This window comes from Salmo salar, chromosome ssa22 (assembly GCF_905237065.1).
Source record: "Salmo salar chromosome ssa22, Ssal_v3.1, whole genome shotgun sequence".
In the NCBI taxonomy this organism is placed as follows: domain Eukaryota; kingdom Metazoa; phylum Chordata; class Actinopteri; order Salmoniformes; family Salmonidae; genus Salmo; species Salmo salar.
This window is the reverse complement of record NC_059463.1, coordinates 24,656,846-24,673,980: the sequence shown is the minus strand read 5'-3', so window position 1 is coordinate 24,673,980 and position 17,135 is coordinate 24,656,846. Positions and strand designations below refer to the sequence as shown.

The 17,135-nt window shown below is 42.4% G+C and overlaps 1 protein-coding gene across 7 annotated transcripts in view; it reads left to right on the top strand.

The window, feature by feature from the left end:
* Positions 1–17,135, top strand: part of LOC106582955 (voltage-gated potassium channel subunit beta-2) — a 172,529-nt gene that overhangs the window by 143,684 nt on the left and 11,710 nt on the right. For all 7 annotated transcript variants that reach the window (XM_045705368.1, XM_045705366.1, XM_045705367.1 and 4 more), the window contains 6 exons: positions 7,530–7,573; positions 7,937–7,974; positions 8,307–8,386; positions 11,059–11,103; positions 15,504–15,548; positions 16,604–16,647. In XM_045705368.1, the coding sequence (XP_045561324.1) occupies positions 7,530–7,573; positions 7,937–7,974; positions 8,307–8,386; positions 11,059–11,103; positions 15,504–15,548; positions 16,604–16,647 (296 nt within the window). The remainder of the gene's footprint in view (positions 1–7,529; positions 7,574–7,936; positions 7,975–8,306; positions 8,387–11,058; positions 11,104–15,503; positions 15,549–16,603; positions 16,648–17,135) is intronic.

The window sequence follows — 17,135 nt, the reverse complement described above, 5'->3', positions numbered from 1 at the left end:
ACCTTTGGAACATCTACATTTTAAAAAGTCTAATAAATCCATGTAATATAGCTTACACCTTAATAAATCCATTATTTAGTTTAGACAGGTCTAAAGAAGCATGATATGAAGAAAATGTATTCTATTTCAGAAGAATAGAATAGCATACTCTGAGTTGTCCTGATCTGGCTATGCCATATGGCTGTGGGCTACACTAGTTGATTTAGCAGACAAAATTTGCTTAGAATTCCGTGGCATTATTTTATAGTATGAAGAATACAATTGAACAAAGCTGAATAAAATAGAAAGGATATTTTCTCCAAATGATTTGATAGAGTGCGCAAATGCGGCTATTCTGTGTTGAGCGGTTAACAAAGAAATAGGTATTCCTATATGCTTAATTTAGAGTTATTAATGTAACTTTAGTTGTTCTACAAACATTGGGCTATATGTTTTGAATTTGCAGCCTACTTTCTAAGGCTGCATGATGCGACTAAGGATGATTTGAATAAAAGTTTCTTGAAAGGCATGAGCTCTGCTTTGTTTTTTTTGCGCAGGCTGTACACACTACATCAGTCTCTCATTCACAATTTGACAAGCACTTGATAATGCCTAGAATTTCACGGTGGCATCCCCTTTGTGTGGCTGTAATGCACCCTAAAAAAAATCCATGTCTTTTGCGGCCAGTGGCCGTTGTGCCCTTCTCCCTAAGTGCTGCACGCTCCATCACATGATCAGGTCTTTCTCACAGGCTACAAGTGAAGACTGCGCCCTCCATCACATGATCAGGTCTTTCTCACAGGCTACAAGTGAAGACGAACACATCAGGGACGCAACTGTGCGCGTCCTTATCCAATTCCGAGGTGCATATTGAAGATATTGGAAGAACTGTCCACATTTACTTTTTGTCAGCCAACAAGATGAGTAGGCATAACGAACAGCAAAAGCACTAGCCTATGTCAATCTACTATCCCCCATAGTACAAAAGTCAACCTATTCTGTGTGATAAATAAATATTCCGAACATAGTCTGGAATGCGCTTGATCCCAAATTAATACATCCGCTAGCATCAAAAACCTTTTTTATGCAATGTGGCTGACGCAACAGGTCAGAACGTTCAGCTTAAAATGTTGATAAATTATTAGGCTATTTCTTCACATTATAAGGGCAGCAATGCGCACATGGTAGTAGGCTATAAGTGCGAATGTTCCATTACCAGAAAACGCCATTATCAAAAGTGACCCAAATTAAATTATGCTTTTATTATAAAGGTGCATTTATAAAGGTGCATTTTTATGGTGAAAATTATTTTCCCCAAACTTGAAACGCACACACTGCTTATGTATGCCAGTTAGGCTCTACACCCCTTGTAAAGCAGATTAATATGTTTAATTTTAAGAAGTTATTTGGCCACTTTTGTTACGATACAAACCTTATTAAAACATATAGGCCCATGGGCTAGGCTACATGAGGTGAGCGACTATGATTCGAAAAAGTCGGGGGAAAAAGCCATTGTTTCTTATGCTGGGCATCATTCACAAGTGATATGCTAATATTGTCACCCATCAGATTATTCTTGATTTAATATTGTCTTTACATATACTAAATAATATACAGTACCAGTCAAGTTTGGACACACCTACAGTACTCATTCCAGGGTTTTTCTTCATTGTAGAAAAGTAGTGAAGACATCACAACTATGAAATAACACATATGGAATGATGTAATTACCAAAAAGTGTTAAACAAATCAAAATATATTTTATATTTGAGATTCTTCAGTCGCCACCCTTTGCATTGATGACAGCTTCGCACACTCTTGGCATTCTCTCAACCAGCTTCATGAGGAATGCTTTTCCAACAGTCTTGAAGGAGTTCCCACATATGCTGAGCACTTGTTGGCTGCTTTTCCTTCACTCTGCGGTCCAACTCATCCCAAACCATCTCAATTGGGTTGACGTCAGGTGATTGTGGAGGCCAGGTCATCTTATGCAGCACCATCACAAAAGTGTGTGTATGTATGTTTGTTTTGTGTGTTGTGTCGGTATGCATGTGTGTGTTGTGCATATGTAGTGTTTGAATTATGTTGACCAAATTTGACACTCATTGACCTCCATACAAAAAATCCCCACTTCCACTGCTTCGCGCTTTATTTTCGTGTGAACTGATCAAAATAAACCTTATGGAACAGTTGGGACTGTGAAGCAACACAAACATAGGCACAGACACATGCATACACACACACGATAACATACGCACTATACACACACGTACACATGTATTTAGTGTTGTAGATATGTGCTAGTGGAGTAGGGGCCTGAGGCCACACAGTGTGTTGTGAGATCTGTTATGAATGTATTGTAATGTTTTTTTAAATTGTATAACTGCCTTTATTTTGCCAGATGCCAGGAAGAGTGGTTGCTGCCTTGGCAGCAGCTAATGGGGATCCATAATAAATACAAATAGAAATATTCAGTATTCAAATACTCAGTCCACTTGGAAAGTGTGCTTTTTTAATCCCCTTGCTGTTACAGAGCAAAATGAAGGGAATGTTTTGCTCTTAGTCACCACAGCAATTTAGCAAACCTACCATGGCTTCACAAGACACCCACACACTCATAATCCTACACACACACACACACACACACACACACACACACACACACACACACACACACACACACGTAACCCACAGCGATGGACACACTCTCATACATAAACATAGTAAGTGCCATAATGTATATTCCAATAATACCTTCCAATAATACCTAATCATACTCCTACAAAATGACAGACAGACCCCCCACATACACCTACACACTCCTTCTCCCACACCAGCTATTACATCATCTCATATCCCACATATCTTACTTAGCTCTAGCAGAAGTCAACTCAAGGTTCTCTACTCACAGTTTTTAGTTGGTATGGTACATTGTGTTTTAAGCAAATCCCATTGGCTTTAAGGATCTCATATTGGGAATGGGTTCTTGGTATTGAGAGCTCAGGAAGGAATATATCACCATCGAGAGCATCCTGACTGGTTGCATCACTGCCTGGTATGGCAACTGCTCGGCCTCCGACCGCAAGGCACTACAGTGGGTAGTGAAAACAGCCCAGTACATCACCGGGGCCAGGCTTCCTGCCATCCAGGACCTCTATACTAGGTGGTGTCAGAGGAAGGCCCTAAAAATTGTCAAAGCCTCCAGCCACCCTTGTCATAGACTGTTCTCTCTGCTACCGCACGGCAAGCGGTACCGGAGCGCAAAGTCTATGTCCAAGAGGCTTCTAAGCAGCTTCTACCTCCAAGCCATAAGACTCCTGAACATCTAGTCAAATGGCTACACAGACTATTTGCATTTATTTCTGTGGTGACAAGTGTAGCTCTCGAGGTTGTAGCCTAGCGATGCCTCTAAAGTCTTCCCCTGTGGTTCACTGTTCTGCGTCGCAATGACAAAACATCTTGGCCATGTGCTTGCATACTGTTGACGTGGTCAACATTATGGTCAACATTATAAACGACCTGCCATGCACAGTAACGTACCCAAAAAAGATGGAGAAAATAAATATGCCTTTTGAGCCACTGAAGACTGAGCCAGTCATTGTGGTTTTACAACACTAGAAAAGGCCTTTTACTTCCTGCAGGTTTCTCCAGTGTGTTCTCCATCTTTTACCTGTAACCTCTTAGACCGAAAGGTAAAAGCAAACACCAAAGCTGTGTACTGTATGTCTGTCAGCGGTGGATTCTGTCTGAACGGTTAAGAGGTACGACGTGGAGTCTGTCTAATTGGTTAAGAGGTACCACGTGGAGTCTGTCTGATTGGTTAAGAGGTACCACGTGGAGTCTGTCTAATTGGTTAAGAGGTACCACGTGGAGTCTGTCTGATTGGTTAAGAGGTACCACGTGGAGTCTGTCTGATTGGTTAAGAGGTACCACGTGGAGTCAGTCTGATTGGTTAAGAGGTGCCACGTTTTCTCTGGGGACTGGGATTTACTGTGGGGGTCGAGCTGGGGTCGAAGCTTGTGATTGGCTCTAGGGGATTGATGTGCAGGCCTGGGCATCTTGGTGTGAACTGCGATAATCCACAGGAGTTCATGCAAGGCCAGATTTAGACCCTCTTCCTCTGTCAGCATTCCTGTGACATCTCTATCCACACATGCGCATGCACGCAGGCACGCACGCACAGGCACCTGATCATACTGGTGGGCGTCTGTGTACTGCTCCTCTCCACCTACATCCAGAGGATACAGAGAGAAACATACTGTCATAGGTGTTACAAATAGGGTTGGGCAGTATGCCGTATATACCGTACACCGGGGTATTTGGAAAGACCCGCGGGATGATTTTCATATACCGTCAATAAGGTTGAAACTATTTCTTTTAAGTTTTTGAATAGTAGGGCTGACCCCATTTAGTCGTCTGGTTGGTTGTTTGGTCGATAGGCTGTTGGTCGATCGAGATTTCTTTAATCGAGCAACAAAAAACAACTAATAATAATAATAAACATGGTGTACAAGACACATGTCTGATTCGTGCCTGTCTGAGTGGACTGATCCATTGTGGAGGCCGTGGGGATGGCACAGCCCATCAGTCTAACACGTGCTACTGAAATATGTATATGGTTTTATTATGTAAGAACAATGGTGCAACACAAATAAAAATTACAATATTTTATAACAAATGTGTTTTCTCCTGCTGTCCGCGGTTCTGAAACACATCAATGCGCTTTTGAATTGTCGTCTTTTCCTAGACCATGTTGCTATGTACATGTTGCTATGTACATACACCAATATGCTTAACCAGCATATTGGTGTTGAGAATAATGCGTTGGAGGCAGCAGCAGAATGAGGAAACGAGAAAACAGCCCTTGCCTTATTGTCTAAGAAAAGTGAGGAGAGAGGAAACCAACTTAATTAGGTCTATAATCAATAGGCTAACTGTTAAATGTGCCTGGCTTTATAAATCATCCATATATACAGTGCATTCGGAAAGCACTTTTTCCATATTTTGTTATTTTACAGCCTTATTCTAAAATTGATTAAATCGTTTTTTTCCTCAACAATCTACACACAATACCCTATAATGACAAGGTGAAAAACAGGTTTTTAGAAAAATAAAAACCTGAATCACATTTCCTTAAGTATTCAGACCCTTTACTCAGTACGTTGTTGAAGCGCCTTTGTCAGCGATTACAGCCTAGAGTCTTCTTGGGTATGACGCTAATAGCTTGGCACACCTGTATTTGGAGTTTCTCCCATTCTCCTCTTCAAATCCTCTCAACCTCTGTCAGGTTGGAAGGGGAGCGTTGCTGCACAGCTATTTTCAGGTCTCTCCAGAGATGTTCGATCAGGTTCAAGTCCAGGCTCTGGCTGGAAGCCACTCCTGCGTTGTCTTGGCAGTGTGCTTATGGTCGTTGTCCTGTTGAAAGGTAAACCTTTGCCCCAGTCTGAGGTCCTGAGCGCTCTGGAGCAGGTTTTCATCAAGGATCTCTCTGTAGTTTGCTCCATTCATCTTTCCCTCGATCTTGACTAGTCTCCCAGTCCCTGCCGCTGAAAAACATCCCCAAAGCATGATTCTGCCACCACCATGTTTCACCGTAGGGATGGTGCCAGGTTTCCTCCAGACGTGACGCTTGGCATTCAGGCCAAAGAGTTCAATCTTCGTTTCATCAGACCAGAGAATCTTGTTTCTCATGGTCTGAGAGTCCTTTAGGTGCCTTTCGGCAAACTGCAAGTGAGCTGTTATGTGCCTTTTACAGAGGAGTGGCTTCCGTCTGGCCACTCTACCATAAAGGCCTGATTGGTGGAGTGCTGCAGAGATGGTTGTGTCCTTCTGGAAGGTTGTCCCATCTCCACAGACGAACTCTGAAGCTCTGTCAGAGTGACCACTGGGTTCTTGGTCACCTCCCTGACCAAGGCCCTTCTCCCCAATTGCTCAGTTTGGCGGGGCGGCCAGCTCTAGGAAGAGTCTTGTTGGTTCCAAACTTCTTCCATTTAAGAATGATGGAGGCCACTGTATTCTTGGGAATCTTCAACGCTGCAGAAATGTTTTGGTACCCTTCCCCAGATATGTGCATCAACACAATCTTGTCTCAGATCTCTACAGACAATTTCTTCGACCTCATGGCTTGATTTTTGCTCTGACATGCACTGTCAACTGTGGGACCTTATATAGACAGGTGTGTGCCTTTCCAAATCATGTCCAATCAATTGAATTTACCACAGGTGGACTCCCATCAAGTTGTAGAAACATCTCAAGGATGATCAATGGAAACAGGATGCACCTGAGTTCAATTTCGAGTCTCATATCAAAGGGTCTGAATACTTATGTAATTAAGGTATTTATGTTTTTAAATGTTAATAAAGTTACAAACATTTTTTAAATCAATTTTAGAATAAGGCTGTAACGTAACAAAATGTGGAAAAAGTCAAAGGGTCTGAACACTTTCCGAAGGCACTGTATCTGTACAGATGCCATTTATTCTCTGTGCTTCCCACAAGTGTTGTTTTCCTCCTCTCTGTTCTTTTCCTATCTGCTCTGTGTAAACCATAGACATTAAAACCAGTAGATAGTGATTCCTATGGTGCTAAGGATCATGGTGAAAGTAGCCGTATCTAGCTAAGGATCATGGTCGTTGTAGTTGTTTTCATCCTGCCTGAGAGACTCAAACGGGAGCCTCCTCGTAGCTTGCCGACCGTGATTGGTCTGTGTCAGCACGTGGTCCTGACGACAAATGCAGTAGTCAGAATGGATCACTATGTCATTCAAATATCTCGATTTCAACTTTAAAATAATTCACTGTAGGGATCGAACTTGATCATAGTAAACACATTGTAGAGCACAAAACGGCTGTGTAAAAAAAAAAAAAAGGTTGGACATTCTGGTGATTGTAATTTACATGGGCTTTCTAGGACAGACCAGGCTTTTGAAACTTTTGGTTGCTATGCAGTAGCCGACCAGCAGACCTCATGACTTCACGCTCCAGACCGGACACTGGGCCTTGGTGGACACATGCTGCTCTTCCTTCAGACAAGCATGCATCACAACTTTGTTCACTTGCTCAATTTCTCTCATATACTTTCACTAGTAAATGTCCACACTCACTGAAAATGGCTACTGGCTATACTTTTATAACTTTATGAGCTGGCTTTGCCTGTCTTTGCAATTAGTTTGTAGTTTGTTAGCTAAAAGCGTCCAGGAGAATTCACTACTATTTGTGGTAATTTTGTTAACATTCTAGTAATGAACACACAATGGGCTTTAAAAAACAACATTTTAGCGCCCCCTTGTATGCTATGCCGGTAATTCCATAAATCCCAGGATGGTAGAAAAATGTAAAAGTACGGAAATCAAGATACCGCCCAAGCCTAGTTACAACCTTCCAGTGACTCTCACAGTGATTCAGTGTCCACATTCTCCACACAGAGACATTTATTCACATGAAGCATGGAACTACTTGAAACAAAGCTTGACTATCTCAAATCTACAGCACTAAAAAGCACAGAACCATTACCAATACAATATTAATGCTAATGTATTCTGTGTTTTGACAGAAACCTTGGGAAGTCTGGCCTGAGGGTGTCCTGCCTTGGACTAGGTGAGTGGGAGAGGGGATTTGGGGCTAGCTGAGGGGCTGGGAGATAACACTGTGTTAGAGGTGACTTCACCAGTAAGACAAAGTGAGCCACAGAGGGAGTTTATTTTACACCAAAAGCGTTTATCTAAGGCGTTTTTCTAGCGGAGACGTGGGAGAGTGAGGATATGCCAGAAATACCAGCTGAGACCTTCTCTATCTGTTAACTAACACTGTTGCTTTGGTTAACTGTACCAAAGCCACATCTCTCAAAACTATAATTAAGAAGCTACGGTAATCAGCATCACTGCTTCTTCAACACCACTCTCCCTATACATCACTAATCTGATAGACTACTAACACAGTCTCCCTGTCGTCTCTCTGCAGGAACATGGGTGACGTTTGGTGGACAGATAACAGACGAGGTGAGAGCAGATGGATTGTGTTATGCTGTTATTCTACTTCTCTATCAGTCAGTCAACACTCCCCAGTTTCATAACTCTCTACATGCTCCTAGAACCAACTGCTGCTCAGGAAGACTAGTTCTGCTTACACTGCATTGCCACGTAGAATAGCTAGAAAACCAACAAATGTGCCATATGAATGAACAATTATATGAACCATGAACACCCTGGCGCATGCGCTTAAAGCAACATGCATGCAGACAGGTTTTAATAATCGATCTCAGTGATGTCTCAACCCCCTCCCCTTCCTCCTCTCTCTTTCCTTTCCCTCGCACCACCTCTTCGGCCAATAGATGGCCGAGCAGCTTGTGTGCCTGGCCTACGAGAACGGCATCAATCTGTTTGACACAGCAGAGGTCTACGCTGCAGGGAAGTGAGTATGATCCAGCCTGTCCACATCACATCCTCATCCAGACATGACTTAGTTATTGTTGACCACCCAGTCCCAGTATCACACCATACACAGCCACATAGCCAAACAAAGCATAGGCTAATATTTACTGTAGTGTGTTTGAACCAGCGCTGACTTAACACTAACAGATCATTATGAGTGTGTTTATTAACGAGGTAGGGGACTCGTCTAAGGGATGTGGTGTACACTCGCATCTAGTACCAATGAGGCTGTTGCTGGACTCTAGTCTCTCCAGTGTGGTTGTGATGATTTCGCCTACAGCACGTGGAGGGAGTCTCCCTGGCCATCACACATCTTTAGAGATCTCATTAAATTTGATTAAACCTCTGGTTCATTAGATCTGAGGCCCCCGAGGCTCAGAGGAAAAACACACGGATACACTTACCCTGAGTCTGCGCCTCTGCTGCCTCGCACATAGGTACGTGGCAGGCATGTTAGCAAGTACAAGGCCATGCAATTTAATCCATGACGTGCCATGGACAGGGGGACCAGGTAAAGCCTGCAAAACTGTTTACATAAACATGAGTGATTACTGGCTCTCGAGCCTTGAGCTACAGACCTGAGGGTGATACACATCATTTATAACGGTCATTATACTAAGCTTTAATGGTATTTTTGATGTAAGGTTAGGGTCAATTATCCATGATAGCTTGAATACCAGTTGAACCCAAACATTGATATTTTGCCAATACTACATTTAGCAGACGTTTTTATCCAAAGCGACTTAGTCATGCATGCGTCCATTTTTTACATATGGGGGGTCCCGGAAATCAAACCCACTATCCTGGCGTTACAAGAACCATGCTCTACCAACTGAGCTACATAGAACAATACAAACCTTTATAGGGCTTTATAAATCATGACATCTCTTCTGATAGCTGTGTACACCCTCCTAGATTAATGAATCTTTGTTGTTATTTATGATTAACTGAAATAATCTGAGGGATTATCCTTTTCCAACAGTACCTCAGATTAACAGCCTACAACTCCTCTCTAAACGCTCCCCAAGGAAATACTGGGCTCTCATTGTGGCAATGTGTTGGGCATATTTCCCAAGGTGTTAATATTGTGTAAAATACTCATATTATGTAAAATACTGAAGAAAGAAAATAAAAGACAAAGAAATGTTATTTCAATGTTTCCCAATTCCACAACAGCCACTGCATGAGTTGTTGATCGCTTTATCATGTGTGCTGTGTATTTGTGGCCTGGCACTATGAACAAGTCACTGAAGCATATTGCCAGGGGCACACGGTAAAGTATATTGATTGACAGCTAGTTCATGCCACTGTCTAGCAGCGTAGACCAGCACATGCTCACAAATATACTGTAGTGTGAGTTTAACACAAACTCCATGGCTTTAACAACTCACTCCTTCGCACTCACCATCAACAAACATTGATATTGCTGGCTAATTAAATTAATGTCCACTCTCCGTGGCTCTGATGCACATAATTGTCTAAAGTCAATGTAAAGTGCAGGGGAGGTAAATTCCGCAGTGGAAAACAATCATCTGAGAAGGAAAGAAGAATGTGAAATCTATAAAGAGGACATAGACACCACCACCGTTGGTACAATGTAGCAGTCAGAGGCTTTACCTCCATTAGGAATCTACTCTACCACCTGCTCTGGCTCTAAAAACACTCTTTTTAGAGGCGCTGAGTACTGTATAGTATGTCAAACATTTACATCATTCAGCAGACACTCTTTTTCAAAGCGATTTTCATGAGCAATTAGGGTTAAGTGGCTTGCTTAAGGTCACATCAACAGATGTTTCACCTAGTCTGCTCAGGGATTCAAACCAGCGACCTTTCGGTTACAGGCCCAATGATCTTAAGCGCTAGGCTACACGCACACAGACAGAGAGTCAGATCCTCTCTTGGGAGTGGAGAACTCTATTCATGAAGAAGACATTGGTCTCCGGGGGGGAAGAGATGCAACATCTGGCATTAGCCGACCAGAAATGTCCCTCCTCTCCCTCTGCTCTCCCTCTGCTGAAACCAGCAGTCTGCACGCACAGGCAGTCTGCACGCACAGGCAGTCTGCACGCACAGGCAGTCTGCACGCACAGGCAGAGAGACATCTGATGGGGAGGGGAGATGGGAGGCATAAGGGAAAGTGAAGCAGAGAGGGCACAGAGACAGAGGTGGCGGATCAGTCCCTTTGTGCGTGCTATACAGTACACCGAGGTCACATTACAGGAAAACATGTCATTTGTTAGCCATGCAGAGAAGTGCTCTCTTCCTCCCAGTGACAGGATTTATCCCAGCTCTAATGGGCGCCACGTTGGGCAGAATTAGCACCCCTACTGCTGCTAATGACTGACTGACAGGGAGCCTGTTACACACCAGCCATAGGCCTTCCAGCCTGCACCCTGCCAGGCAGCCCATTCACATTGCCATCTCTCTGAGTTGAACTCCACACGCTGCAGGAGGGCTTTGTTACGAGTCTATAAAGTCACTTGAAGTGTTGTTCAGGGTTAGCACCACACATTTCTGATGTCTTCCTTTTCAATGGCTGTTCTGTTTGTACTCTTTTGCATCATGGTATGGCTAGTTGTTGGTTGACTATGCTGTTGGTTGACTATGATTATCTAATATCCATTCTCTCTCTCTCTCTCTCCCTCCCCCCAGGGCTGAGGTGGTGCTGGGGAACGTCATAAAGAAGAAAGGATGGAGGTACTCTCATAACGAGCCATGTTTTCATAACTCCTCTACCTTATTGGAGGAGAAGGGAGCAGTGTGGTGTGTTGTGCACCAGCAGACGGGCAGAGAGAGAGAGATACAATATTAATGGAGTCAGGCAGGCATGCAGAGAGAGAGAGAAAGAGATACAGTATTATTGGAGTCTGGCAGAGAGAGCGAGAGAGATACAATATTAATGGAGTTAGGCAGGCGGGCAGAGAGAGAGAGAGAATTTCTGGCACAAATTGAATTTAAAAAAAAAATCAAAACCAGGTATTAGCGATTCAACATGGTGACATATGGACAACCCATTTTAAAACACTCTACAACACCGTTCAAATTGACACAAACGCAGAGCAATGCCAAATTCATGAGAAGTTGAATGAATTTTAAAAAGCTATAAAGGACAATCAAAATCCATTGAACTCCCCAATTACTGACCAGGAGCTCTATAAGAAACTTCAGGCCCTCAAATTTAAAAATGCATGCCCACCTGAAGGCATCCTAAATGAGATGCTCAAACTCACTAGTGCAACATTTCTGACATCTGGAATCAAGGACTCATCACCCCAATCTTTAAGAACGGAGACAAATTTTACCCTAACAATTACAGAGGCATTTGTGTGAACAGTAACCTGGGGAAAGTTTTCTGTGGTATTATAAATGTAAGCATTCTAAACTTCCTTAATAAGCACAATGTCTTGAGTAAAAGCCAAATCATTGCACGACTGATCATATTTACACCCTACACACCCTGATAGATAAACATGTTTACCAAAATAAACGCTTGCTTTATCGACTTCCAAAAAGCATTTGATTCTATTTGGCATACAGGACTGTTCTACAAAGTTATTGAAAGTGATGTAGGGGTTAAAACATATAACATAATTTAATCAATGTATACTGGCATTATGTACGGCATTAAAATTGACAAGAAAAGAACAGAATTCTTTAACCAGGGGCGGGGCCATCAACGAATTGGCCACTATTGTAGAAAAATCCTCAGCCCCTGGTGTTAGTCTCCACAATTCAAAGGTTAAGTGCCTACTCTTCGCAGATGACCTATGCCTGCTGCCACCCACAGCACATGGCCTACAGCAGAGCCTGGACCTGCTAGAGCAGTACTGCCAGGCCTTGGCCCTGGCAGTAAAAAATATTAAAATAATGATTTTCCAGAGAAGATCCAGAACTCAGGGAATTAGACCAAAGTTCTCAATTGGTCCAAAATATATAGAGTACTGCACACACTACAATTACTTAGGTTTAAAAAGAAGCGCAACTGGACACCTTAATGAGGCAGTGAATGAACAGAGAGAAAGCATGCAGGGCATTCTACACCATTAAAAAACAAAATCAAATTGAAATACCTATTAAAATGTGGCTAAAACTAATTGAATGTGTCATTGAACCAATTGCACTTTATGGCAGCGAGGTACGGGGTCCACTTGCAAAACAAGATTTTACCAAATGGGACAAACACCCAGAGTTCTGTAAGATTCTCCTACATGTCCAGAGGAAAACTACAAACAATGCATGCAGGGCAGAATTAGGCCAATATCCACTAATAATAAAAACTCAAAAAAGAGCAATTAAGTTTTGGAAACATCTAAAATACAGTGACCCCGTCTCATATCATTACCAAGCCCTGCAATGCCAAGAGCTGAGCAAATAAAATAGTCCCCTCATCCAGCTGGTCCTGGGGCTGAGTTCACAAACCTGTTCTACTAACACACTGAAGCCTCAGGACCAGAACATCCAATCAATCAGAATAAAACAAATTACAGCACAGTCAAAACAAAACTACATTGCTTATTGGGAAACACAAGTACAAGCACAAAGCAAGATGCAGTGCTATCTGGCCCTAAATCGACAGTACACCGTGGCTAACCATTTGACAATGGTTACTGATCAAACCTTAGAAAAACCTTGACAAAGTACAGGCTCAGTGAGCACAGCCTTGCCATTGAGATTGGTAGACACAGGAAAACCTGGCTCCATGTAGAGGAAAGGCTGTGCAACCACTGCACCACAGCAGAACCTGAGACGGAGCTGCATTTCCTGACAAAATGTAAAAAATATAAAACAATTAGAGAGTGTCATTTCCCCAAATTTGAAACCCTTATTCAAGGTTTCAAAGACCTCTCTGATGAGGACAGGCTATCCGTCCTGTTGGGGGAGGACGCAGAGAGCTGTGGGTTGGCAGCGCACTACATTGCTGCCTGCCATAAGATGAGGGACAGTGTCTGACAGACCAACCAACCTGCACATGTCCTCTACTGTATGCTTATTGTTATTGTTCAATGTATGGTTATTTTGACCCTTGGTTATTGTTGTTACTGTTGTCCCGTTGACAATTTTGATTCTTACTATTTTAATATTGTAAAAATCCAAAGTAAGCTTTGGCAATATGTACATTGTTACGTCATGCCAGTAAAGCAAATTGAATTGAATTGAATTGAATTGAAAATTAAGAGAGAGAGAGAGATACAATATTATTGGACTCGGGCAGGCGGGCAGAGAAAGAGATACAATATTATTGGAGTCAGGCAGAGAGAGAGAGAGATTCAATATTAATGGATTCAGGCAGGTGTACAGAGAGAGAGAAAGATACAATATTATTGAAGTCAGGCAGAGAGAGAGGGAGAGATACAATATTAATGGATTCAGGCAGGTGTGCAGAGAGAGAGAGAGAGATACAATATTCAGGCAGGCGTGCAGAGAGAGAGATATAATATTAATGGAGTCAGGCAGGCGTGCAGAGAGAGAGAGAGAGATAATATTAATGGAGTCAGGCAGGCGGGCAGAGAGAGAGAGATACAATATTATTGGAGTCGGGCAGAGAGAGATATATAATATTAATGGAGTCAGGCAGGCGTGCAGAGAGAGAGAGATAATATTAATGGAGTCAGGCAGAGAGAGAGATATAATATTAATGGAGTCAGGCAGGCGTGCAGAGAGAGAGAGAGAGATAATATTAATGGAGTCAGGCAGGCGTGCAGAGAGAGAGATACAATATTAATGGAGTCAGGCAGGCGTGCAGAGAGAGAGAGAGATATAATATTAATGGAGTGTCCCTCCTCAAAGCTACTGAATAATGGAATGAATGTGTCTCCTGTACTCTTGTACCTCGTCACCTGTGTGTGTGTACTGTACTCTTGTACCTCGTCATCTGTGTGTGTGTACTGTACTCTTTTACCTCGTCATCTGTGTGCGTGTACTGTACTCTTGTACCTCGTCATCTGTGTGTGTGTACTGTACTCTTTTACCTCGTCATCTGTGTGCGTGTACTGTACTCTTTTACCTCGTCATCTGTGTGTGTACTGTACTCTTTTACCTCGTCATCTGTGTGCGTGTACTGTACTCTTGTACCTCGTCATCTGTGTGTGTGTACTGTACTCTTTTACCTCGTCACCTGTGTGCGTGTACTGTACTCTTGTACCTCGTCATCTGTGTGTGTGTACTGTACTCTTTTACCTCGTCATCTGTGTGTGTACTGTACTCTTGTACCTTTTCACCTGTGTGCGTGTACTGTACTCTTGTACCTCGTCATCTGTGTGTGTGTACTGTACTCTTTTACCTCGTCATCTGTGTGCGTGTACTGTACTCTTTTACCTCGTCATCTGTGTGTGTACTGTACTCTTTTACCTCGTCATCTGTGTGCGTGTACTGTACTCTTGTACCTCGTCATCTGTGTGTGTGTACTGTACTCTTTTACCTCGTCATCTGTGTGCGTGTACTGTACTCTTGTACCTCGTCATCTGTGTGTGTGTACTGTACTCTTTTACCTTGTCATCTGTGTGTGTACTGTACTCTTGTACCTTTTCACCTGTGTGTGTGTACTGTACTTGTACAGTGGTGTGAGGGTCACTGGTCTGACCCTGGTCCAGGTCAGGTCTTCCCTGTGGCTCAGTTGGTAGAGCATGGTGTTTGCAACGCCAGCATGGTGTGTGCAACGCCAGGGTTGTGGATTCGATTCCCATGGGGGGCCAGTACAAACATAAAAATAATAATAATAATAAGTGAAATGTATTCACTACTGTAAGTCGCTCTGGATAAGAGTGTCTGCTAAATGACGTAAATGTAAAAATGTCATGTTTACTGGCCCAAGGCAGTGTTGTATCTCCTTTGTGTGTGTGGTGTGTAGGAACCTAAAGGGTGTGTTACTAGGCGCCTTAGTCATCCTGCCAGTCACGACATATAAGACTTAAGGCATGCAAGCCCTCACCTCTAGATACCGTCACACATTTTTCCAGCCCGGCCCTCTGCCCTCTCTGTAATGTCAGCCAGAGCACCTTGGAAAACACTCTCTTTGTGCTTCATTGTCTGTGTACGTCCTGTGTACAGAGGGTCTCACATGTAAGTTGTAATGGGTTTTCTCCCCCATCTCTTTGTAGACGTTCCAGTTTGGTGATCACAACCAAGATCTTCTGGGGCGGAAAGTATGTTGACTCTTCTCTGGGTGTCTTTGTGTCCTAATGAGAGATATGCTGCTGTGTGTCATTTGTCTGGAGTTGTGAGTGACTGGCGCAGTAATGGAGTATCTATCTATTGGAGTAGTAATGGAGTATCTATCTATTGGAGTAGTAATGGAGTATCTATCTATTGGAGTAGTAATGGAGTATCTATCTATTAGAGTAGTAATGGAGTATATATCTATTGGAGTAGTAATGGAGTATCTATCTATTGGAGTAGTAATGGAGTATCTATCTATTAGAGTAGTAATGGAGTATCTATCTAATGGAGTAGTAATGGAGTATCTATCTATTAGAGTAGTAATGGAGTATCTATCTAATGGAGTAGAAACGGAGTATCTATCTAATAGATTAGTAATGGAGTATCTATCTATTGGAGTAGTAATGTAGTATCTATCTATTGGAGTAGTAATGGAGTATCTATCTAATGGAGTAATAATGGGGTATCTATCTAATAGAGTAGTAATTGAGTATCTATCTATTGGAGTAGTAATGGGGTATCTATCTAATGGAGTAGTAATAGAGCATCTATCTAATGGAGTAGTAATGGAGTATCTATCTAATGGAGTAGTAATGGAGTATCTATCTAATGGATTAGTAATGGAGTATCTATCTAATGGATTAGTAATGGAGTATCTATCTAATGGAATAATAATGGAGTATCTATCTAATGGAGTAGTAATGGAGTATCTATCTAATGGAGTAGTAATGGAGTATCTATCTAATGGAGTAGTAATGGAGTATCTATCTATTGGAGTAGTAATGGAGTATCTATCTAATGGAGTAGTAATGGGGTATCTATTTAATGGAGTAGTAATGGAGTATCTATCTAATGCCCTCTGGTTAATGTAATCATGTGTAATCCACACTGAATCTATATAATGGGCTTTTAGTCAAGCTGAAATGTATATCTTGTGATGTTGTTACTGCGAATGACTAAATGATAAAGAGAGAGAGAGATTATATGATGGAAAGACAGCAACTGCTATAATTCAACTGTGGAATGTGTTTTTCATCCATAGAGCAGAGACTGAGAGAGGTTTATCCCGAAAACACATTATAGAAGGTAAGTGAGCTGCAGACGGACGCACGGACAGACAGATCATACAGATCATGACATTGCCACAAAGTCAACATGTGGATGGTAGAGTGGTTACAGAGAGAGAGAAAGGCTCCCAATTGCAGCCCCTCTGCAGCTAATGACCTGGTTCTGTGTGTTAGTGCATGAGTGTGTTTGTGTTGTGCATTTGTGGCCTGGCACTATGAACAAGTCACTGAAGCATATTGCCAGGGGCACACGGTAAAATATATTGATTGACAGCTAGTTCATGCCACTGTCTAGCAGCGTAGACCAGCACATGCTCACAAATATACTGTAGTGTGAGTTTAACACAAACTCCATGGCTTTAACAACTCACTCCTTCGCACTCACCATCAACAAACATTGATATTGCTGGCTAATTAAATTAATGTCCACTCTCCGTGGCTCTGATGCACATAATTGTCTAAAGTCATTGTAAAGTGCAGGGGAGGTAAATTCCGCAGTGGAAAACA